Consider the following 26,274-nt stretch of genomic DNA (forward strand, 5'->3'; position numbering starts at 1 on the left):
TAGGGAAATTCTAGGTGAACGTGAAATCAAGTTAGGACACTCTACCTTTTGCCGGGACCTGCTGTCTTGGGAGACACTCAGGTTAGGCATTGAGCTCTCCAGTCTCTGCGGAGACAACAAATCATACCCGCGACACTTGTGGCACCCGAAGGACAGGGGCTCTGAACCCAAGGCCCACCAGCTCTGAGCCGCCCCCAGGCAATCTCCACTCTGGAGGCAGGGCTCTGGCTCCCTTGGGCCAGCTGGCCTTGACCTCCAGAGTCTGATGGAGGTCGCTGAGGCAGCTTGGGAGCTCCAGGTGCCGTCATCTCCTACAATTCATCCCAGCAAGCACTCCTCCTCAGCCCCTTTTTCTCCCCCTCACCCCAACGTCCACCCCTGCCAGGGAGAGAAGAGGAACTGGTGGGGTTCTGGAGACCCTTAGGGGGAGCTGAATGCTTGGGAGAGGCTCCCAGATTCTGGAACCAAGTCCATAAATCTAAGTCGGGTCACGGAGTTTCTTGGGATGATGACATATTCTCTTTGGAAGGCCTGAGGGGACTGCTGGTCAGAGACCCAGAGGAGGGCCATGAGGACTGGGGCTGCTGGGGTGCTGAGATGATTAAATAGGGAGTGGGGCCCACAGAGTCCCACCTGGTATTTGGCAGAAGAGGAAACTGCTTCCCAGAGTTGGGGGGCGGGGAACATGGCAAGCAGTGGCACAGGGAAGCCCCTCAGGGAAGGCTCCCCTCGAGACGACAGACAAGCCTCTCGGGGCTGGGGAGGCCCTGAAGGGTTCTGGCCCCGGTCAAGAAGAAAGAGGACTTCCATGGCGTAAAACTCAAGAGCATCTTCATTGAACAACTTAAAAACCGGTGGCTCTGGGACCCTCCCCCACGGGCTCTCTGTCCTGTTGTCACGTGCTCCCTGGGTCTGCATGGCTCCTGAGGGCAGACGGCGGGAGGAAGAAGGGGCCTCTGCGAGTGCCTGCCCCAGAGACATCGCTCACAGGAGCCACAGGGAGCCCAAGGACACCAGCAGAATGTAGCCCATGAGGGCGACTGGGCTCAGGAAGGCAAGGCCAGCCCTGTTGATGAACATCATGTTGGTGATCTGCTGCTTGATCCAGTAGGTGAAGTGGGAGGTGCTGGTGTAGATGCTCAGGTGGCGGGGCTGGTTGCAGCTCGGACTCCAGCTCACCACGCCCATCTGAATCCAGGTGTTGTTCACCTGGCAGACCAGGGAGCTGCCAGAATTATCCTGTGGATCAGAGGAGGGGAGGCATGAGGGAGGCAGCACGAGGACCTCACTGCTGGCGCTGTGGAAATTCACACCTTCTTGAACCAGATCCTGAGTGCGAGCTGCCTTGGGCTTGTGTCATCCCTGCTAATGAGGCATGGCTAGGAACCTGCTCTGTGACACGGGAGCTCTGCCCTGGGGCCCCAGCTCAGGGTCACACTGGCCTTCCTCTTCATTCTCCTGCTAACTCTTGACCAGAACCTCCACCCAACCCCCGTCCCCACCTCTGTGCTCCCTTAAATTCTGGTGGGCCTCCAAGGTGCCACCCTTGACCACCTTACCTTCTTTCCCACACTCCTGCTTGCAGAGTGACTATTTGAAATGCAAACCAGACCCCTCTTTTTGTGTAAAGCAAGTGCAAGTATAAGAATAATGTTAATAACAACAAGCATCAAAAACTCATAGCTGTTATGTCTGCTGAAGGCAGGTTTATGATTTTTTTTAAACTTCCTCTATGCTCTTCTGTATTGTTGAAAAGTTTTATAAATCAGAAAAAGAGCTGTCTCTATACATTTATATACATATATATATTTAATGTAACTCAAACCAAGATTTAAAGAACATAATCTAATTAAGAATGCACGAGACACTTAAGGAAAAAAATAATAAAACTATACCTAAGAATTAAAAGAAGACTGACAACTAGGTAAAGATATATTTTGGTTCTTAGGTGAGACGGCTGAAAACAACATAAAAATACCAATGCTCAACGTTTGGCTTTCTGTAGTATGCAAGGCCAGATACCCTATCTGACCTTGCTGTAGATAATTAAATATGTGTGATGTTAAAAAGTTCTCATTTTAAATGCACAAATGAGCTGGAAAGAAAATAAAGACTCCTCAGAGTCCAAAACCCAAGGGAGGGCTAAAACCCAGAGAGGTCAGCAAAGCCCACGTGGCTTTGGTCCCAAGGCTATTTGCCAAACCCGGTGAAACTGAGCTTCTGTTTCCACAGTGTTCCTCACTGGTGCCGGAGATAAAAGACAAAACCCAGGGCCTGTGCAAGGAGGGGAGCCCAAGGCAAAACCTCCTGCAAAAAGCTACGCCTCCAAAAAAGGACCATGCCCTCTGAGGACAGAGAAACTAGGAACACCTGCCCCTCATGTGAACTTGCAATTCGAATTCACACTATGTGTGTGATTCCAAAAACCCAACCAAGGATGTCGTTCAAAGTTGTCCTGGGTTTGTCATGTGCCCAGAGAATTCTCACAGAGGACACCCTAAGGAACATTTCCTCACTCTTTAAAGCATCATCCCACACATGGGGAAGTGGAGATACCATGAGCAAGTGCCAGCAGCAGGGGAAAAAAAAAAAAAAAAAAAGAACATAATTAGAGACTTCTTGGCTTCAGACTCAGGGATTATCACCCAGGGAAGGTTCAGTGTTTCTGGAAATGCAGCACTATTTCATAGGCTTGGGAGGGAGGCTATGGGTGTTGGCTGTGTTATTCTCTATTCTCTATATATGTTCTATAAATATGCTTTTGTCTCTTCAATAGAAAGCAAAAACTATTTTAAAAGATAACAGTGTCAATCCCCCTTACGTCACTCTCTAAAGTTCAAACAATTCCAAATAAAATGTCAGATGGATTTTTTTTTCAAGACCTTGATGATCTGATTCTAAAATTGATATTGAAGGGTATGAGTCCATGGATTCTATGACAGGTCTGAGAAAGAAGAGCAAATGGGAGAGTCAAGCTGGGGGAAGATTTGACCCACCAGAGTTTGATGTATTTCAAATCTGTAATTACAGAAACTGTGGTACTGGCATAAAAATAGGAAAACAGATAAGTCATGCCTTGGAGAGCCAACCCAATGCCAGCACGTGAGAAGATGTAGCACGTGCTCCAGAAAGCTCTGGGAAAGGAGATCTCTGTGGTAATGGTGGGAAACTGATGAAGAAAAATGAAGTTGGATCCTACCTAACAAAACTCTAGAGGAATTAAAACTCTCAACGTGTAAAGTTAAAGGCTCATTAAAAACATGCAGGCCATGACTTTACCTTGAGATGAAGCCCATGTTTTAAAATAAGATTCAAAGCCCACAAGTTGCAGAGGGAAGATGTGTTGGGCTTAATTACATCAAAATTATGACTATTCAGTGAAGGACACTGAATCTCATTGAAGATAGATGATGAATTAAGATAGGACATTTACTCTGTTTAAAACCAGGGGGAGGTCAATATTTAATATATTGTAAGGACACCCTGAATGTTAACAAGCAGAGAAAGAGAATTGAGAGACTGGGGAAGCTGGCAGAGTAGGAAAATCCTGGGCTCACCTCATCCCATGGATAAACCTAGATATCACCCACATCAGAGTAAATAAACCAGAAAATGACCCAAAGACTGGCAGAGCAAACTCACCACAACTAAATATAGAGAAGAAGCCACATTGAAGAGGGTAGGAAGGGTCAGACCCAGTCAGGAGCCAAACTGACCTATAAGACTATCTGTGGGAGGGTGGCATGCCACAGGTGGAGGGAGGAGAGAGGAGTCCCTCAGGCACAGGGGATCCCCTCTGCGAAGACAAATGTCCGTATCATTTGGCTTTGAAAACCAGAGGGACCTAACTTTGTGAGTTCTTACAATCCATGGAGCTTAACACTTGGAACTTTAAAAAATCAATGGCTCAGCTCTGAGAGAGACAGAGGGTCATAGGAAGTTGAGCCCCTGCTCTTAAAGAGATAGCATAACAAACAGCCATGGAAATACAACATAGAAGCAGCAGTTTAAAAAACACCTAGCATATATGAGAAGGAGATTCATTTACTAATCTCAGAGTGTGTGCTGGAGGGGCAGAGATTTTGGGGAGACTTCTCCAGGAAGGAAAGACCCAGCAGGTGCATTTCTCACCCCCACTCTTCCAGCCTAGATACATGGACACTGGCAGGAATCAGCCCCTTGAGAACCCTCTCCATCTAGTTTGCTAAGAGTGCATCCTCATCCCACTCCTCCATCCAAGCTGGCCTCAGTGGAGTTTTCCCAGGCAGCTGCAGATCATCTTCTTGCAGTGGGTCAGCACAGACCTTAGTGGCACTGTGCAACCTGCACCACATTCTCCTGCAAACTCACCCCTTCCAACACACCCTTGGCAGGAGACCATCCAAAGCAGTGCCACAAGCTTGGCAGGGTGCAACCAGGCCCAACAGGGGCCAGCACCACTCCAAAGTGACTCTAGCTCTGGGGAGAGGGGAAGATAACCACACATACCAGTCCAGCTGTAGCCCCCAGCAGTGGCCTGGGGGCAGACATCAGGACTGACTAGAGGCCCCACCCACCAGTGAAAGTTTTCAGGGGACAACACCTAAAAAGAGCATCCTACAGTTCAATGCTACTACAGTTCTTGCAAATACCTGCTCTGACTCAACTCAAGCCCATGGCAGCCCCAGACTGACCCAGTAACAATATAGGTACCAAATCTTGCCCATAGCAGGTGAAGAGAGCCATTGCGGATGACTGGACTGGAGGCAAACATGGCTCAACCACAATAGTAGGGTGCACACAACACACATAGGAGACATCCCTGAAATGCCAAGTTCTGGTGAACCGGGAACATTGTACTGAGGGCACTACAAAACCTCTTCTTCAGAAATCTCCTATTTGCAATAGCAGGAGGTGTAGCTGACTTTCCTAACACATAGAAACAGACAGAGAGTTAGACAAAATGAGACAGAGGAATATGTCCCAAGCAAAAGAACAGGACAAAAATCACAGCAAGAGAGCTAAACAAAATGGAGATAATATATTTAAAGTAATGGTCATAATAAAGCACCTGGATGACTCAGTTGGTTGAGCACCAACTCTCAATTTCAGCTCCAGTCATGATCTCAAGGCCATGGGTTTGAGACCGTGTCAGTCTCTGTGCTCAACAGGGCAGTAGGGAGTCCATTGGAGATTCTTTCCCTCTGCCTCACTCTTCCCGCCCCCCCCCCCCAACCCATTCATGTGCTCTCTCTCGCTCTCGCTCTCTCTCTCTCTCAATAAATAAATAAATCTTAAAAAAATAATAATAAAGGAATGGTCATAAAGATACTCACTGGATTTGAGAAAAGAGTGGAGGACCCCAGTGAGTCCCTCAGCAAAGAGATAGAAGAGATAGAAAACATAAAAAATAACAGAGATAAAGAAGTCAATAACTGAAATGAAAAATACACTAGTTGGAATTAATAGTATATTAGAGGAAGCAGAAAAATGGGTCAGTGGCCTGGAGGACAGAAAAATGGAAAGCAACTAAGCTGAACAGGAGAGAGAAAAATAGTAATAATAAAATAGATTAAGGGAACTCGGTGACACCATTAAGTGTAATAACATTATAGGGATCCGAGAAGGAGAAGAGAAAAAAGGAGGGACAGAAAATATATTTGAAAAATAATAGCTGAAAACCTTTCTAATCTGGGGAAGGAAACAAAGATCCACATCTAGGAGGCATGAAGAGCTCCTAATAAGATCAACTCAAGGAGGTCCACACCAAGACACATAGTAATTAAAATGGCAAAAAGTAGTGAAAAAAAGAAAATGTTAAAAGCAGCAACAGAAAAGAACTATATAACTATACACAAAGGAAACCCCATAAAGCTATTAGCTGATTTTTCAGCAGAAACCTTGAAGACCTATATATTGATATATTCAAAGTGCTGAAAGGAAAAAAAAAATCTACAACCAATAATATTCTATCCAGTAAGTCTACCACTCAGAATAAAAGGAGAGATAAAGAGCTTCCCAAACAAACAAAAGTTAAGGAATTCATGACCACTAAACCTGCTCTACAAGAAATATTAAAGGTGACATTTTGGTGGAAAGGAAAGACCATAAGCAGGAGAAAGAATAGTAGGAAGCACAAAAGCAGTAAAATAACTATATCTTTAAAATTAATCCAAGGACTCACAAAATAAAAAGATGTAAAGTTTGACACCATGTATCTAAAACATTAGGTAGGGGAGAGAGGAGTAAAGAATGGGTCCAAACTTAAGTGACCACCAACTTAATAGATACTGCTATATGCAGAAGATGTTACATACAAATCTGAAGGTAACCACAAATAAAAAACTGATGGTAAATATGCAAAAAATAAAGAGAAAGGAATCCAAGTGTACCACTAAAGAAAGCCAGCAAATTGTGAGACAGCAAGAAAAGAAAGGAACAGAAAAGAACTACAGAAACAACCATAAAACAAGTAACAAAATGGCAATGAGTACATAAATCTCAATAATGACTTTGAATGTAAATGAAGTAAATGCTCCAATCAAAAGACGTACAGTGAAGAATCAGACAAAAAAGCAAGAATCAAGGGCACCTGGGTGGCTCAGTGGGTTAAGCTTCTGCCTTCGGCTCAGGTCATGATCCCAGGGTCCTGGGATTGAGCCCTGAGTTGGGCTCTCTGCTCAGCAGGAAGCCTGCTTCCTCCCCTCTCTCTCTGCTTGCCTCTCTGCCTACTTGTGATCTCTGTCAAATAAATAAATAAAATCTTTGAATTAAAAAAAAAGCAAGAATCATCTATAGGCTGCCTACGGAAGACGACTTTCAGATTTAAAGACACATGCAGATTGAAAGTGAGGGGATGGAGAAGCACTGATCATGTAAATGGAATTGAAAAGGAAGCTGGGGTAGAAAGAGGGTTAAGGGAGACTCCAGAGTGTCCACCCCAGTCTCCAGATCCCTGACAGTTTGGTGAAGTGGGGACCCCGTTCCCAGGAGACCAAAGGAGGGCAAAGTGGTAGGGCTTGGCAAGATTTAAATCAAATCAATTTAAATCTAGACTTCTAATCAGACAGTGCATGTAATAACTAAAAGTGACTGCCCAAAGTGATGTTTGAGGGAGGGAAGAAGCTTTGACATAAGGCACGTTGGATTGAGGGAGTGGACAGAGATTTGAAAGAATAAAGCCATTTAGTGTGGATTTTCTAACGAACTGAGACTGCTCCACAAACAAATACAGGAGGGAATGAGTAGCACGATGTCATTTATGCATGTGAAAATACACATACAGCAACACTATGCATTTTTCAAAGATACAGGCATCTTTAAAGATATGTAATAAACAGATTTAAGTAGGTGCCTTTGCAGGAGAGAATATGGATGATGAAGGGGGAAATCAAGACAGTGATAATCCAGCTAATGATGATAACGTGAGGAGCCTTACCTGAGAGAGAAGATTAACTGGACTCCAAGGGCCCAGAGACAAAGAGAACTCAGAGACAATAGTGTGGAGAGAGAAAGATCTCAAATGTGGACATTTTCTTACCACAGTGAAATAAAACCAGAGCCCATAACAAAATGTGAACTACCCTAACAAAGGAAAAGAAATTAACTTTCAAAAATGTTAAAGTAAAAACAGAATTAAAATCTATGATTATTATGTAGAGCGATAAGAAAACCACATGTGGCCAAGCCCATGGCATATGGGCCTGAATTTCACATTGAGGAGTCTTGGTCTAAATGTTTTACTCAAACAAGAGAGAATGAAAATAATTTATTCATTATTGTTCTCAGTTATGTATTAGCTCACATTCAGCTCAAGACACTTGAAAAGGAATTAATAAAGACAAAAAAGGGATAATCCGTGCAGTAGAAAGCAGAAAATCATCACCTTGAGAAATGAAATCAATAGTTTGTTCTTAAAAAAACAACAGAATAGATAAGCACCTTGTAAATCTTGCCAAGAAAAACAGAAAGGGAAGGAAAATGCAAATACTTCATGGTGTGAGTAGAAAAGAGGCAAGAACCGCATCCTGGGAAAATACACTTCTTCAGAATCTGAAGAATGTTTGTAACCTCCTCTTTGTGGATTGAAGTTCTGGACGAAATGAGTAATTTCTAAGAAAATGCAAATCACATAAGTCCAATAACCACGGGCAAAACAACTTAAAATTGTGCCCACAACCTACCCCTCAAAGGAAAACAGGCCCACGTGGTTTCACAGGCAACTTCTATCCAGCATTCAAGGAGCAAATCCTTTATGTTGTTTCAAATGTTCCAGAACATGGGCTAACATTTTTCAAGTGAAGCCTAGTCTCGATTCTTTATCTTGATACAGGGGGTGACCTCCTCAGCATGCCTTAAAAAGAAGCCCAGCCTCATTGGAGGAAGAAAACAAAATGCAAAGGCCAGGTGGGTCATGATGCATGGATGGCTGTCCCAGGACATTTCTTCCCAGGCCAGTACCTTTCCTGGGCCCTGCACCCAACATGGCCCTGTGTCTGGCCCAGGGCCCAGCACGGGCTGTCTGTTGGATGAATAAACAAATTAAACATGTTCTTAAAAAAGGATATTATAAATCTGAATCTGACAGATGAGTGAAGCAGAAGGACACGGTGAGCAGGGAAAGACATCCTGGCGAGCAGGCTAGGCGGACATGAGGAGTCTGCTCTCTGGGCTGACTCGACAATTTGATCAGAGTGAGGAGTCATCTTGAGAGCTGCAGAAAATATGTCTTATGAAGCAAGGCATTCAGTCCTGGAATAAAATGCTAGAGCAGATCAGGAAGGAACGTCTCTTTCCCTGATAGATGATATGCCACATTAACATCGTGCTTCGTGATGAAGTGTGGGGAGAACATCCGTGAATGCCAGCAACAAGATAAGGCCCAGCTACAAATTCCAGGTTGTTTGGGGGAGACATACCCAAAGGAATGAAAAAACCAAACATCGTGAAAACCAAAGAGGTAAAATCATTACTAATTACAGCTCCTGGGATTGTAGGCCTGCACAGCCCGAGAGAGTCAACTAAAAATTCTTGGATATAACAAAAGAGTTCAGCTCACTCTTTTCAACAAGATATTTTCAACAAAAGGATGAGTCTGGGGGAAGGAAATAAAGAAAGTGAAAATGAAGGAAGGTCTTGTCCTGCTGAGGAAGAAGCTGTAGATGCTGATGGACTCTATTTTGTTAATTCAAGGCTAAATATGTGTGTGGGAAATATAAAGTGACCAGTAGCAGCCTGAAATTGAGACGTGACAACTTCTAAACTATTACAGCAGAAAAGTAGAGTGGAAAAAAAAAAATCAACCAGAAACATGAGGGGGAACAAAAAGAAACATTCTTCTTGGTAAATGAATTAAAGGATATGCTCCCAGATATGCTGACAAAAGCAGCATCCAGCTCTATGCCATTTAACAAGAGACACACTCGGGGTGCCTGGGTCGCTCAGTCATTAAGCATCTGCCTTCGGCTCAGGTCATGATCCCAGGGTCGTGGGATCGAGCCCCATGTCGGACTCCCTGCTCGGTGGATAGCCTGCTTCTCCCTCTGCCTATGCCTCTCCTTGTGCCCTCTTGCTCACTTGCTCTTGCTCTATCTCAAATAGATAAAATCTTTCAAAAAAAGAAAGAGAGAGAAACACACTCAAAACAAAATGGCACCATATCTCCTGGAAGACAGAGCCATGGAATATAGTTCTTGCACTGCAGTAGACAAGAAAAATCAGAAGTCTACCCATTGGAAAGGAGTTAAAGTCATCACTGTAGATGATTTGTCTCTGGACCTGTGAAATTAAAGAGAATCAACTAGGTCCAGAAAGAATGCTTGTTACATACACACACACACACGCACAAACCAAATATATAATTCAAGCAGAAAATACAATGAAAGAAAACATACTGCTTATAAGAGATATAAATCATGTAGGCATATTCTTAAGCAGGAGCGTGCAGTAACTATGCAGAGGAAACCGTAAATTCCTTGCTCTAGACAGAAAGAAATCAAACAAAATAGTCTATTTTCCTTAAGTTAATCTATTAATTTCCACCAAAATCGCCAAAGTCATTTTCTTTTTAACATTCTACTGAGATTGTTCAGTTGGAATGAACATGGGAGAACAGCCAGGCAAATTCTTTAAAAGGAAAATGATGAAGGAGGACTTGTCTGACCACATACCAAAAAAAAAAAAAAAAAAAAAAGGAATTAAAAAGCTACAATAATTTAAGAAGAGTGGAGTTGGCAGAGGAGTGAGACTGCAAGAGTCAGAGACAGACCAAAATAAGATGGGAATGCAGACTATAATAAAGGGGGCATTTCTTTTTTTTTTTTTAAGATTTTATTTTTAAGTAGGCTCTAAGCCCAACATGGGGCTCGAACTCACAACCCCAAGACCAAGAGGCACATGCTCCACTGACTGAGCCAGCCAGGCAGCCCCTAAAGGGGCCATTTCTAATTCATTGCCAAAAAAATTAAGTATTCAATAAAAGATTATATTTGGAGGAAAGGCTATATTTGGAGGAAAATAATATATTCCTTCTCTCAAACTTCCTGATGAATCGAAATTAAAATATTTAAAGAAAAGAATTAAGAACATGTATGAGTGAATAATTTTATAATCTTAGAGTGGGAAAGGTACTTCTAGGCACAGCACAAAAACCACTATCATCAAGGGAAATAATGATAAATCAAATTTTTAAATAACTCTTCGGAAAAAAGTCCACACCAAAAAAAAGGCAAATGATGGACAAATAGGGTAAAATATTATAAAGCATTTATAAAGGGTTAAAACTTCCAGCTCCCAAAGCTTTAAATAACTTTTTATTTTGAAGTAGTTTGAGACTCACAAAGAAGTTACAAGTATATTTTTATCCAGATTTACTAATTGTTAATATTTTACCATATTTGTTTTATATACTCTCTCTCCATGTATGTATGTGTGTTTATACAAAAAGTATACATATTTATAAAACATTTTAAATTACGTTGAAAAAGACATGATGTTCCTTCACCAATAATAAGTACAGCATATAACATTCAGAGTTTTTACAAATCAATAAAAAAAAGTAGTTTAATAGAAAATCAGGAGCAAAGGACCAAGAAAAGTGTTAATGGTCCACTGAACAACTCAAGCATCTCAGTCTGGACTCCTTCTGTTCTTTTACAATTTATTTAGAAGTTGAGTTCTTTACCTGACCCTGAGTAAGTGCTTGGGCAGAACCAGAAGTCTTTGCTCATGTGATTAATGTAATCATAGTCGCTGTGATGACACAGTCACATAAACATACCTCAATTCAGAAATCAGAATATCCATTCCCACACAACAGTCACGATGCCACACTTAACAGAAAGTAAAACTTCTCCCCACTGCTATCTAGGGCTTTTGGCAAGCAGGAGGCCTGGGAAGGAGGAAGCCAGGTCTGTTTTCCCCATTCCTTCCCTTCAGCAACCCTTCCAACCCCATCTTGCTAACCAGTTTTCTAAACCTTCCAAGGTTAAAGCAGGAGAGTGAAGAGGCAAGGAAACCCACTCATCCCCCAGGCACTTCCTGCTCTCTGGATCTTGGGGAGATTGATACCTGACTACCACTGAGTGGGCCAGCACCATACTCTGAGTGGTCTTGTTGAAACCCCTCCCAGGAGATCTGACTGTGGGACAGGAACCCACCCCCACCCCCATCCCTTAGATGGGGAGGAGTGAGTGCGCAGGAGCAGCTCTTTCCTGGGAAATTCTCATAAAATCACCTCCCACTTTACCATCTTGATCCTTTGATACACACACATTGTGGAACGTCAGTCACACAACTACCTTTGAATCTTGATACACAGTGTATTTTGATGACTTCATTGAAACTTCCCACTTAATAGCCTGTTGCACAAGCAATTTACAAAATTACCTGATTTCATGAAATTAAAGCAGAAATAAAAGTTTTAGTCTACCAGAGGAACAAAAGTTAAAATAAAAATAATGCCTAATTCTGGTGATGACATAGAGAAAATACTGTTGGCATTGATATAAATCGATCAAATATTTGAGAAAGCTAATTTGTCAATATTTTTAAACATTTTAAATGTGCATACAACTGATCTTGTAATTACACTTTTAAAAACTTATTTAGAGAAATATTTGAACAAATGTGCAAAGATCTATGAATAAAGATTTTTACTCTGGCATGGTAGAAAAATACTGAAATGAGTTAATAAGTCTATCAATAGGAGAATGATTATATAGATTCTGCCATAACAATATGAGAGAATTGTTGTTCAGTATTTAGGAAGAAAGGACTGTATTTATATAGACAGTCTGAGATAGCTCAGGATCTATTTCAAGTAAAAGAAAAAATTTGGAGAATAAAATTATAATACAGTCTTTCATTAAAGATTAAAAACTAAGAAGAGACCCTAAAACTTTTTTAGAGGTTCATATATGAATAGAAAGAAAGTGTTAAGGATAGAAACTAAACAACTTAGAGGGGAAATTTCTAGGTAGTTTGATTATAGGAGAGTTTCGTTTCCCAATTTTTTCATTTATGTACTACCTTTTGAAGGAAATGCATGCATTTCCTTTCAAATCACACTATATATATTTTTAAAATAAGGTAGCCATAAAGGAATCACAATAGTACAAAATTTAAGAGATGAAACCACATTTAATTAAAAGATGATTTCATGGTTTTAAATACTTCAAACACAAAACTAAATCTTTTTGCTAAATCAAAATCTAAATCAAAATCTTTTTGCTCAAGAAAAAAAATCGAGCTCAAGGGAAGAAGGAGAAAAATTAAGAGAAATAGAAAACAATGAGATAAATATTAAAAACTTAACTACATACCAGGCAACTAGGCAAGTTGCAACATATTCCATGTAATTGGTATTGCTGTATGCATTACCACATGTATAACCACGTGACGACTTGGTCAGAAATCATTAATGAAACAAACAAGCACACGTGTATTTGAGGATGGAAAAAAAAAACACTTCTAAATAAGTCATGGGTCAAAATAAAATAAGAATGGGAATTATAGAAAATACTTGAAACTGGATAACAGTAAAAATGTTACATATTAAAATACATGGCATTAGGCTAAAGCAGTATTTAGAGGGAAATTTGTAGCCTTAAACACTTTTTTTTAAAGATTTTATGTATTTATTTGACAGAGATCACAAGTAGGCAGAGCAGCAGGCAGGAGGAGGGGGGAAGCAGGCTTCCTGCTGAGCAGAGAGACTCATCCCATGACCCTGGGATTATGACCTGAGCCGAAGGCAGGGGATTTAACCCACTGAGCCACCCAGGCACCCTGCCTTAAACACCTTTATTAGAAAAGAAAAAAGCTCAAAAATACATTGGAGGTCTTCTTTATCCACTCATTTATTGATGGGCCCTTGGGCTGCTTCCATATCTTGGCTGTTGTAAATAATGCAATCTGTGTAGGGATGCATTTATCTTTCCAAATTAGTGTTTTCGTTTTCTTCAGGTAGATACCCAGCAGTGGAATTATTGGATCATAGAGTGGTTCTACTTTTTAACTTTTTGAGGAAATTCCACACTGTTTTCCACAGTGGCAGCACCGGTTTGCATTCCCACCAACAGTGCAAGAGGGTTCCTCCTTTCTCCACATCCTCACGGTTGCTTGCTGTTTCTTGTGTTGTTAATTTTAGCCATTCTGACAGGCATGAGGTGATATCTCATTGCGGTTTTGATTTGTATTACTCTGATGATGAGCGATGAGCATCTTTTCATGGGTCTGTTAGCCATCTGTAGGTCTTCTTTGGAAGAAATGTCTTTTCAGGTCTTCTGCTCATTTTAATCAGATTTTTGGGTTTTTTGTTGGTTTGGGGTATTTTTTTATGTTGATGGTTTCTTTACATATCTTGGATAATTAACCCACTATAGGAAATATCATTTGCAAATACCTTCTCCCATTCCATAGGTTGCCTTTTCATTCTGTTGATGTTTTCCTTTCCTGTGCAAAAGTTTTTAGTTTGGTGTAGTCCCAATTGTATTGTTTTTGTTTTGCTCTTGTTGGCCTTGCCTGAGGAGACAGATTCAAAAACATAATGCTAAGACTGATATGCAAGAGTTTATCGCCTGTTTTCTTTTAGGAGTTTTATGGTTTGGGGGTCTTACATTTAGGTCTTTAATCCATCTTGAGTTTATTTTTGTGTATGGTGTAAGAAAAGGGTTGAGTTTCACTCATTTGCGTGTAGCTGTTTGGTTTTCCCAACACTACTTATTGATAAGACAGTCTTTTCCTCATTGTATATTCTTGCCTCCTTTGCCATAGATTAATTAACCATGCAGGCATGGGTTTGTTTGGGGGCTCTCTACTCTGTTCCACTGATCTGTGCCCATTTTTGTGCCAGTACCATACCGTTTTGATTACTCTAGTTTTGTAGTATAGCTTGCAATCTGGGACTGTGATACCTCCAGCTTCGTTGTTCTTTCTCAAGTTTGTTTTGTCTATTCTGGGTCTTTAGTGGCTTTATACAAATTTTAGGATTTTTTTTCTAGTTCTGTCAAAATTCCTGTTGGTATTAAGATAGGGATTGAACTGAATCTGTAGATTGAGTTGGGTAGTATGGACATTTTAATGATTAATTCTTCCAAACCATGAGCATGGTATATCTTTCCATTTATTTGGGTTGTCTTCAATTTCTTTCATCAATGTCTTATAATTTTCAGAGTACAAGCCTTTCACCTTGTTGATTAAATCTATTCCTAGGTATTTTATTCTTTTTGATGCAATGGAGTTGTTTTCTTAATATCTTTCTGTTACTTCATTATTAGTGTATAGAAATGTAACAGATTTCTATATATTCATTTTGTATCCTGCAACTTTACTGAATTCCTTTATTCTGTTAGTTTTTTTATGGAGTCTGTAGGGTTTTCTATATATAGTATATCATCTGCAAATAGAAACAGTCTTACTTCTTCTTTACTAATTTGGTTGCCTTTTATTCCTTTTGTTTGTCTGATTGCAGTGACTAAAACTTCAGTACTATGTTGAGTAAAAGTGGCAAGAGTGAACATCCTTGCCTAGTTCCTGACCTTAGAGAAAAAGCTTTCAGTTTTTCATCATGAGTATTTTGTGCTGGCGGATTGTCATATATGGCCTCTATCATGTTGAGGTATCTTGCCTCAATACACATTTTGCTGAGAGTTTTTACTATGAATCGATGTTGAATTTTGCCAAATGCTTTTTCTACATCTAATGAAATGATCATATGATTTTTATCCTTTGGTTAATGTGTTGTATCATGTTGATTGATTTGCAGATATTGAACCATCTTTGCATCCTGGAAAAAATCCCACTTGATCATGGTGAATGATTCTTTTAATGTATTGTTGAATTCAGTTTGTTAATATTCTGTTGAGGATTTTTGCTTTGATGTTCATTAGGGACATTGGTCTATAATTTTCTTTTTGTGTACTGTCTTTGTCTGGTTTTAGTATCAGGGTAGTGCTGGCCTCATGGAATAAATTTGGAGCCATTCTTTCCTCTTCAATTTTTTGGAATAGTTTGAGAACAACAGGTATTAACTCTTCTTTAAATGTTTGGTAGAGGGGCGCCTGGGTAGCTCAGTGGGTTAAGCCTCTGCCTTCAGCTCAGGTCGTGATCTCAGGGTCCTGCTCAGCTGGGAACCTGCTTCCCCCTCTCTCTCTGCTTGCCTCTCTGCCTACTTGTGATCTCTCTGTGTCAAATAAATAAAATAAAAGAATCCAACTTCTTTTTTAAAAAAATAAAAAATAAATGTTTGGTAGAATTCACCTGTGAAGTCATCTGGTCCTGGACTTTTTTTGGGGGGGGGAGTTTTTTTTATTACTGATTCATTTTTCATTACTAGCGATCAGCCTGTTCCAAATTTTGATTTCTTCCTCATTAATTCTTGGAAAATTACATTTTTCTAGGAATTTATTTGTTTCTTCTAGGTTGTCCAATTTTTTAGTGTATTATTTTTCACAGTTGTCTCTTATAATGCTTTGTATTTCTGTGATGTTAGTTGAACTTCTCTTTCATTTCTAATTTTGTTTATTTGAGCCCTCTCTCATTTCCTTGATGAGCCTGCTAAAGGTTTATCAATTTTATCTTTTCAAAGAACCAGCTCCTAATTTCAGTGATCTTTTCTATTGCTTTTTTAGTCTCTATTTTGTTTATATCACTCCAATATTTATTGTTTCCTTCTACTAACTTTGGGATTTGTTCTTTTTCTTGTTCCTTCAGATGTAAGTTTAGATTGTCTGACATTTTGTTTCTCAAGGTAAGCCTGTATATTATAAACTTCTTTTTAGTCAAAGCATTGCCAATTTTGTTTTTTGCTTTGTTTTGTTTTGTTTTGAAAAAACTGGTCATTACTTTCAATGTTACTTTATTGTTTATTTTGGTCTTTATTTTTATTTATTTATGACTTTTCTTTGTTATTTCCTTCCTCTACTAAATTTCAGCTACAACTCTTCTTTTTCTAGCTCCTTGTGGTGTAATGTTGTTTATTTGAAATTTTTCTTAATATAAGCACTTATAACATAAATTTCACTCTAACATCTGCTTTGCTGCATCTCATAGGTTTTAGAATAGTGTTTTCTTTATCTTTCCTTTTGAGACATATTTTGACTTGCCATTTTATGTCTTATTTGACCCATTGCATGTGCAGAAGAGTGTTGTATAATATTTATGTATTAAATATTTAATATATTTACATTGTAAACTTTCCAGTTTTGTTTTATTGTTTATATTTAGTTTTGTACCATTGTGGTTGGAAAATACCTTTGGTATGATTTCAGTCTTAAATCTGTAATATTTATCATATTTAAATATGATATTTTGATCAGAGTATTCTTCTATGTATACTTGAGGAAAATATGTATTTTTCTTGGATGGAATATATTCTATACATCTCTTAGAACCATGTATTCTGAAATATGCTTCAAGTAAAAAATGTTCTTTTTGAAAAAAAAAATAGTAACTTTAACTGAGGGTACTCATTTAAAATAAAGCATATCAAGGGCACCTTGGTGGCTCAGTGGGTTAAACCTCTGCCTTTGGGCTCAGGTCATGATCTCAGGGTCCTGGGATTGAGCCCTGCATGGGGTTTTCTGCTCAGCAGGGAGCCTGCTTCCCTCCCACCCCACCCCCATCTGCCTCTCTGCCTACCTTTGATCTCTCTCTGTCAAATAAAAAAATAAAAATTTAAAAAAAAATAAAGCATATCAGTGGGGAGGTGGGGGGATGGGTGAAATAGGTGATGGGGAGTAAGAGTCCACTTACCATGAAGAGCACTGCATAGTGATGCATAGATTTGCTGAATGACTATATTGTACACCTAAAACTAATGTAACACTGTATGTTAACTATATTGGAATTAAAATTAAAAACAACAAATATTTTTAAAGAGGAACTGATTTTGCCTCATCTCAAAGATTTTGGTCCATTGCATTTCCATTCTCATTTGTCTCAAGTTATTTTTTTAATTTCCTCTTTGATTTCTTCATTGACCCATTGCTTATTTGGGAGTGTGTAGTTTAGCTTCCACATTTCCATTTTTTTCCAGGGTATTGGTTTTTTATTTTATTTATTTTTTTTTGTAATTGATTTCTAGTTTTATACTGTTGTTGTCAGAAAGATGCTTGATAGGATTTCAATCTTCTTAAATTCACTGAAACTTGTTTTGGGGGCCTAACATGTGATCTATCCTGGAGAATGATCTATCCTGGAGAATGTGCACTTGTGCACTTGAAAAGAATGTGTATTCTGCAGTTTTTGGATGGGATGTCTTATATATATATATGTATGTATAATATATATATTATATATACACCATATATATATATATATATATATACACACACACATACATATATATTATACATATAAAACATTCAGCAGCATATATATTATATTAAAGTCCATCTGACCTAGTGGGTTGTTTCCTTGCTAAATTACCCCAAAATTGTTGTACTACTGTTAATTTCTTCTTTTACATCTGTTAATACTTGCTTTATGTATTTAGATGTTCCTATATTGGGTGCATAGATATTTACAATTGTTATATCCTCTTGTTAGGTTCATTCCTTTATCATTATGTAGTCCCCTTCTTTATTACATTAGGGTTTTTTTTTATTTCTTTTGTCTAATATAAGCATTGTTACCCCAGGTTTTTTTCCTTTTTGCTTCAATTTGCATGGAATATCTTTTTCCATCCCTTCACTTTCAGGTTGTATGTATCTTTAGTTCTGAAGTGAGTCTCTTATAGGCAGCATATAAATGGGTCTTGCTTTTTTTTTTTTAATCCATTCAGTTAAGTGGAGCACATTTAGCCCATTTACATTTAAAGTAATTACTGATAGTTATATACTTACTGCCATTTTGTTAATTGTTATCTGGTTGTTTTTATAGTTCTTCTCTGTTCCTTTCTTCCTCTCTTGTTCTCTTCTCTTGAGATTTGATGACTTTCTTTGGTGTCATGCTTGGATTCCTTTCTCTTTGTGTGTTTGGGGGGGTATTTATTATAAGTTTTTGACTTGTGTTTACCATTGAGGTTCATAACATCCTATCTATATAGCAATCTATTTTAAGTTAACATCACTTAAGTTTGAACATATTCTCAACACTACATTTTTATATCCCCATCACCTCCACATTTTATGTATATGATTTTTTTTTTTTTTTGCAATGGATGCCATTGGGACAAATGCAAGTCCACATGAGGAAATAAATAAAAATAGTTCTCTCTCAATCTTACACCATTCACAAAATGAATGCCTATGGATTTAAGATGTCAATGTGAACACCAAAATTTCCAAACTTTTAAGAAAAAAATAATACAGGAAAATGTCTTTATGACCTCAGGAAAAGGAAAGATTTCTTAAATAAGGTGCAGAAAGCATAAACCAGAATGGAAAACATGGATCTCCATTTGATACCATAAAACCTAAACTTGGGGCACCTGGGTGGCTCAGGGGTTTCAGCCTCTGCCTTCGGCTCAGGTCATGATCTCAGGGTCCTGGGATTGAGCCCCGCAGTGGGGAGCCTGCTTCCTCCCCTCCCCTGTCTGCCTGCCTCTCTGCCTACTTGTGATCTCTCTCTCTGTCAAATGAATAAATAAAATCTTTAAAAAAACAAAACAAAACAAAAAAACAAAACCTAAACTTCTCTTCAGCAACAGACGGTGGGAGCATAATGAAAAACTGGGACAAGATACCTGAAATATATACAATGAAGACAGAACCAGTATCCAAAATATAAAAATATAATAAAAAGAAAAAGGCAAACAATAGAAAATGTGCAAAGTAGCTGAAATAGTGATTCATAGAAGAAGAATCACGAATGGAGAACGAGCATGGGAAAAGATGTATAACTGTACTAGTAACTGGGGACATGCTCACGGCAACCACAATGGTGTACTATCGCTCTGTTTCTCACTTAACAGAATGGAAAACGTGTTATAGTCTGCCAGTACCAAAAATGTTGGCAACAATAGGGAACAGCAGAATTCTCAAATGCTGCTCTAAGAATATGGATTCATACAATCACTTTGGAAAACAATTCGGCAATAACTATTGAAGATGAAGGTATGCACAGCCTATGACCCACAAGTTCCCTGCAGGATACATCCCATCGAGAAATTTTGGAACATGTAAATGGGGAGATGTGTGTGAGACTACCTAGCAGTGTGTGATATGAAAAGAACTGAAACCTGGGGCGCCTAGGTGGCTAGGTCGGTTGACTTGATTCTGGCTTAAGTCATGATCTCAGGGTCATGCTACGGAGCCCTGTGTTGGGCTCCATGCTCAGCAGGGAATCTGCTTGAGATTCTCTCCCCCTGCCCCTCCCCTGTTCCCTGTGCATGCACGTGCTTGCTTTCTCCCTCTCTCTCAAAAATAAATAAATACAATCTTTAAAAAAAATTTTTTTAAAGACCTGAGATGTATTGCCAATTATTACCATTATTGGGGACAAATGCAAAGATTATTTTCTGCCCTATTTTACAGACTTGGAAAATGAAGACCAAGGAAAGGAGATTTTTATAAGGTCATATAGTGCCCTGTGAAAAGGAAGACATAGCCCCTGAAAGCCCTCTCCCTGCCCTGGGCCACACACCCCGCACCTGACAAGAGTCCATGCCCCATTCTGAGCTGACACACAGCATGTCCTTCCCAATGAAATCCTTCTTGTCCTTCAAGAAGAGGAACTGATACTGCTGATGGCAGGTTTCACTGCTTATGATCTTGACAGCCATCTCATGAAGACTGTAGGGGTTCTTTGGGGTTACTGAAGAGAGAGAGAGAGAGAGAGAGATCCTTCCTTGTCATCCCTGCAACTGTCGGGCACACCTACAACTTGAAGTTGCCCAGATTCACTAGGGTGGGAGGCAGGGCTGTTTCCTGGGATGGTAATTTGTGAAGGTCCCATCCCCATGCCTGACTTTTTGGGGGGAAAAAAACACTAAACTCATTACAAAGACTGAAGCAAAATTATCCCCGGGGGCTCAGAGCAACACCCAGGCACTGAATGAGGACGAGGAGAGATTCCTGCAATAATTCAGGTTTCATGAGGGTGGAGGCTAAACTCTGACAGCTCCATGGCTACCTGGTAAGATGTCAAGACCCCAGAGCCCAAAGTGCGCCACCCCCTGGAAGGCAGGATCCCACAAACACTCCTCGATTCTAGGACTCGAGGGTGACACCCACAAAGGCCAGATCTCCAGGAATTATTGGTGCCTGGCGGTAATGAGTATGCATGAATGCTGCCCAAAGCCTTAATGCTTCCTGAGACCATGGTCCATATACCACTTGCAGACAGAGAACCCCATTAATAGCTAAAGATCAATTCCCTGCCATGTTGCAAGTTGTGGGCTTGGCACTGGATTTAACCCCACTTTGGCAACAGAGGTTCATGAAGGTTATGTATGTCTTTTACACAAGAGCCCTGTATGTATCTTCCTAGTAACAGAGGTCAGGGTAATGTGCAGTGTGTGTGAGTTCTCAGGAATGTCTGCTGATGGAGGGAACAAGTGAATAAAGGAATGAACAAAAAGAGGCGCCTGGGTGGCTCATTCGGTTGGGCATCCAACTCCTGATTTTGGCTCAGGTCATAATCTCGGGAATCGTGGGATCAAGCCCCAGATTAGGCTCCGGGATGGGCATGGAGCTGGCTTGGGATTTTCTCTCTCCCTCTGCCTCACCCACCCCAACCCCAGCCCCCACTCACTCTCTGTTTCTCTGTCTCAAGTAGATAGATAGATAGATAGATAGATAGATAGATGATTGATAGATAGATAGACTGATAAAATGAGCCCATGCTGGAGTTGTGTTCTGAAGAGTCCAGGGTCTTGGCCCCTCTGCCTGCCTTCACTCACCTCGAGTGCCTTTACGTCCCCACCCGATCACCCAGCACAAGGTTCCGACAGATGGCTTGAATCTGTTGTTGGGAAGGCAGACGGGCTGGATGAGGGGGGACCAGGAGATGTGGTCCCTGAGCTTCAGGAGAGCAATGTCCTGGGATATGAGGTTGCGGAAATCCTCATGAATCACAACGCGGGTGAGCAGGAGCTGAGTGTCGTTGCCTGGGAGGTGCTGGACTCCCATACTCACAGAGTACATTTTGGGGTCCTTGGATCTGCAGGGCCAGGGGTAGGAGGCAGGTAGCCAGCAGTGAGGCCAAAAGTGTTTGGAGAGACACAGACTGAGTACAGCATAGCATCTCCAGCCCCCTAGTCCCATATCCCCGGATTTACCATGGGGCTCCCCCTGGGGCCAGAAAGCAAAGCCCCTGGGACCCACTGGCCACTCTGACTGACCTCTGCAGGCAGTGTGCAGCCGTGAGGACCCACTGGTGGTGGATGAGGGAGCCGCTGCAGATGTATGCTCCCAGAAACAGGATGCTCACATGCCAAGGCCACTTGCCTACCTCCACCAGCTTCCCCTTCACCATCTTGCAGGCAGTGTTGGTATGACCACAGGTCTGGAACCAGGGATCTAGGGAAAATGGTAAAAGGGGACTATACCAGCCCAAAGCAGATTCTCAAATGGCCCTCCCACTGCTGTGCACAGCAGACCATCGAGGCAGAGAGCACCACATTCTAGCCACCACACAGGTGGCCAAGGGAATCTCATACAGCCCTAAAAATGACACCCAAAGGCCCAGAGGCAGCAAATGCCCAGCCAGAAAGGACTGGACAGTGATGCCATATTGTACAACTCCAGGGCCCACCTTCACAGCCCCGCCCCAGGAGGTGTGCTCTGTGTGACCATAGGTGGAAGTGAGTAGTGATGCTTGTCAGTCCCCACGTTGACCCTTCCTGTCCCCAACAGGGAGGGGTGGGAGGAGAAGGAGCTTCATGGAACTAGTTTGGAGACTGAGATCTTGAATTGGACCGTCTTGCACTGGGATTTAATAACTGAACATTGTTGAGGACAGGAAAGGGAAAAATGCTACCACAAAGGTTGGAGACCAAGAAGAAAGACAAATAAGGTTTTTTATGCATATAGCCTGCTGTCACGTTTGGGCTGGCCAACAAGCTGTTAACACACAATCACGGATCAGAGGGAAAGCTAGACATGTGTTTACAGCCGTCAGAAGCTGGTGTGGTTCCAGAAAGTCTGTTTCCCTCAGTGTGCATGCCAAGCAGATCATCAGGGACTCAGAAGCAGTAACCAAGACTTGTCTTTGCCTAGGGAGGGTCCATGATGCTGGTGGAGGGGTCCAGAGTAAATGAAACAAGTTGGGATTGGGAGGGAGACAAACCATAAGTGACTCTTAATCTCACAAAACAAACTGAGGGTTGATGGGGGGAGGGGGGTTGGGAGAGGGGGGTGGGGTTATGGACATTGGGGAGGGTATGTGCTATGGTGAGTGCTGTGAAATGTGTAAACCTGGCGATTCACAGACCTGTACCCCTGGGGATAAAAATATATTATATGTTTAAGTTCCTGGAAAAAAAAATAATAATCAGACAAGCCTAATAATCTATGGTGGTCCATATACTTTAGCAGAAACATCTAGTGAGCCCTGCCTCATAGAAGTCCCCCCAAACCATTCAACCATGTCCCAGGGCTCCTGGTACAATGACATGTAGATGGCCGCTTCCCTTGCCACAGACTTTGATGGCTGGACACCTTTGCCCACAATAGGGCCCTCCACAGGGGTCCACAGGCACCCTCACGAGGCCCCACATCTCCATGGACTTTTGTCTTGCCTTCTCTCGCTGTTCCTTTCTTGCTCATGTCTCTGTCCAGTGGCTTGCTGTCCGATGTTCCATCTCCCCCCAGCAGGGAGCCACATTTCCAGCTCCTCTCATGTGCTATGGTAGGGTTCTGGCTACCTTGTTTCAGAGGACAGCCTGCCCAACGGACACTGTCCCACTCCGGGAGGAAAGAAGAGTTCCAGAAGCCTGCCTTTTCCTTCCTCACAAAGCTGTGGGCCCTGCGGAGCCAGGGTTCTGTACAATGACCTTCAGCACCTAAAAAGTGACTGGCCTAGGGGCAGGCATGGGCTTCGCATGCGTTCCCCAGGCTCACATCCATAACAACACCTACTCCAACCTTCTGCCTCAAAACCTCACACAGGAATTGCAGGATTCTGCCTGGAGATGCCAGACTCCCCCAGATCTGGGGGAAGCCATGATGGATTGGCAGATCACCCTCCCCAGAGGCCCAGCATCACTAACCCACACACAGGGGACCCTCGGGGGCTCAAACGGACTCCACAGCAGACGACCTCTACCCCTTCTTAGAGCCCAGAGTCACAGCACGCCCACTTACAAGCCGCACCTTGACGTCACGGCCCACGCTCAACTGTGGCAACAGGAAAACGTGTCTTGGCTCGTTGACCTCTGTCTCTGTAAGGTCACACCACCCCACCCCAACTCCCACATCATCATAGGCACCGCAGTCAGCTCTGGGGGGGCAGAGCCCACCTTCACTGCCCTAAAACATCCCTGATGTCCAGGGGCAGCCCTGAGCAGGACACTCACTCACTCACTCACTGTATAAGGCACTGGTATGAGAAGGGGAGGCGTGCAGTGAGGGAAAAAGAAAGGTGAGGTCCCTGCGTTGGGGGACATGTCCCTACCCATAGACGCCACACCAGCATGTTTCCTGACAAGGGGCTGAATGGTCAGCCGGTTGGTGACCTGAGCCAGGGCTGCCACGGCCAGATCACACGTGGCAGCTGAGAGGACTTCTGCCACACAGCGCCCCAAATGTTTCACCCAGAAGAGTCTCCTGAAAACTGGTGTTGACTCCAACTCCGCAAGTCGCGTTAAGTCCCCTGGGCCTCAGTTTCCTCTTGTGAAATGGAGGCACTGTAAAGCCCAGCTCACATGGTTGAGACCATGGGTCGGTAGCATGAAGCCGTCACTCACACCTCACACTGTCCTGGTTCTCCGAGATCACGCCCCTCAAATAAGCTCATCTGGTCCATGGCTGTTAGCTTGTTCCCCAATTTTTTTAAAAGATTTTATTTATTTATTTATTTATTTATTTATTTATTTATTTGTGTGAGAGAGAGAGAGAGTGAGAAGCAAGTGAGCACACAAGCAGGGGGAGCAGCAGGCAGAGGGAGAAGCAGGCTCCCCACTAAACAGGGACCCTGATGCGGGATTCAGTCCCAGGACCCTGAGATCATGACCTGAGCCATAGGCTGATGCTCAACTGAGGTGCCACCCATGCACCCCTGTTCCCCAGGTTCTAACAAGGCACTTCCCTCTGGTCGTGGCCATTCTGTGAACCAGAACTTCTGCGACACCCTCTGGGTCCCTAGGCTGGCACACCATGCAGGCTGGTGATGATGTGCCCATCAGGATATGGAGAAATTGAGGCATGAGGACAGCACCCCCCTCCCCTGCCTCTCTCCCATGTCCTTAAAGCCTTACCTTCAAAATACAGGGTGTTCCCAACTCTGGCAGAGGCAAGTGGAGATGTGAGGTTCTGAAGATCTCCTGGCCCACACTCCATGGCTAGCAGGTGCCTAGCCTGCAGTGGTCCCCAATGGGACGTGGGGGGTGGGGGTGGGGCAGGGCATCTCCACTATGTGAGAATTCTAGAATTCATGGTTTGTTTATTCACGGTAGCGGGGAGTGGGCCTCTGCCTCAGGGTTGGGGGCTCACCCAGCTGGGACAGAAGCAGGATCCTGAGAAGGAGAGAGTGTGGTCATGGTGAGGGCTGGCCTGCGTGATAATGGGATGCTGCCGCCAGGCCACTCCCTGGAATGATGCGCCTAGTGCCTAGCCCTGAGCCTGTGACAGCAGCTGGTATCTGGCTCATGACAGTGCCTCCTGGGCTCAGCCTTGACCTTGATGGTGCTCCTGTGTGCCTAGTCCTGAGCCCACTATACCACCTGTAGACCCCGATGCCCAGTCCAGTCTCCATGAAACCCTTCTGAGGACACCCTGCAGGTGTGGGAACTGAGGAACTGGAAGGGGACGATGGCTAGTTCCTACTGGGGGTGCCTGAGCCGGAACTGGAGGTTTCCTTTTTCCCCACAACCTTGGCTCCTGGGTAGAGGGAGGCCAGGTGTTCTGGGCCTGGGAACATGACTTTTGGAGAGGAAGAAGCTTGCAGGCCTGGGTCTTCATGAGCCAGCAGAAGAAATGCCTTCTTGAGGAGCCCTCCCCAGCACCTCACTGAGGTCCCCAAGAAGGCATTTCTTCTGCTGGCTCATGAAGACCCAGGCCTGTAAGCTTCTTCCTCTCCGAAAGTCACGTTCCCCCCAGGGACCCCATGTTCTTCACACTATCCATTAGGACAGCTCCCTCCTGCCCCTCCTCGCCAGGGTTGCCGAGGATGCAGGGTAACCAGGTTGTTGGCACGCTGCTGGGGTATGGACCGGACCAGCATGGTGGGGAACTATGGGATCATTTAGTAAGGCAGAGTGTGTGCCTGTCCCACAACCTGTACGCACCCTCCCACTTGCATGCCCTGGACACGGTCATGCACAGATGCACAGGAAGATTCTAAGGACGGTTCACACCAGTGCTGCTGGTTAGAGCCCTAACTGAAAGCTAACCAAGGCAGGGAGGAGGCTCAGAATGCTTGCCAACAGTGAGTGACCTGCTCCACGTAGCGACGTGGCCAATGTCATAACATGCCACGGAGTGAAAGAAGCCGGACACGGAAAGGTACATACTGTGTGAAATTCAAAAACAGGCAAAACAAACTATGTCTAGAGATCCATGGCAGAAAACCAAGGAAATGATTCTCCCTACAAGCACATTTCCTCTAGGGGGAAACAGTGAGAAAGAGGGAGAGAGAAAAGAGGGGAGGGAAAGGGAGGGGAAGGGAGGAAAAAAATCCAGAGAAGGAAAACCC

The 26,274-nt window shown here is 42.6% G+C and overlaps 1 protein-coding gene across 1 annotated transcript; it reads right to left on the reverse strand.

The window, feature by feature from the left end:
• Positions 1–819: 819 nt before the first annotated feature.
• LOC116874102 (putative serine protease 46) lies at positions 820–24,920 on the reverse strand. The gene is made up of 5 exons (XM_032868520.1): positions 24,839–24,920; positions 21,764–21,941; positions 21,323–21,582; positions 20,072–20,235; positions 820–1,239 (listed from the first exon to the last, which is right to left on the reverse strand). Exons 1-5 carry the CDS (start codon positions 24,918–24,920, stop codon positions 985–987), a joined length of 939 nt encoding a protein of 312 aa, XP_032724411.1. The 3' UTR covers positions 820–984.
• Positions 24,921–26,274: the final 1,354 nt, after the last annotated feature.

This window comes from Lontra canadensis, unplaced genomic scaffold (assembly GCF_010015895.1).
Source record: "Lontra canadensis isolate GAN:19392208 unplaced genomic scaffold, GSC_riverotter_1.0 scaffold35, whole genome shotgun sequence".
Classification (NCBI taxonomy): Eukaryota; Metazoa; Chordata; class Mammalia; order Carnivora; family Mustelidae; genus Lontra; species Lontra canadensis.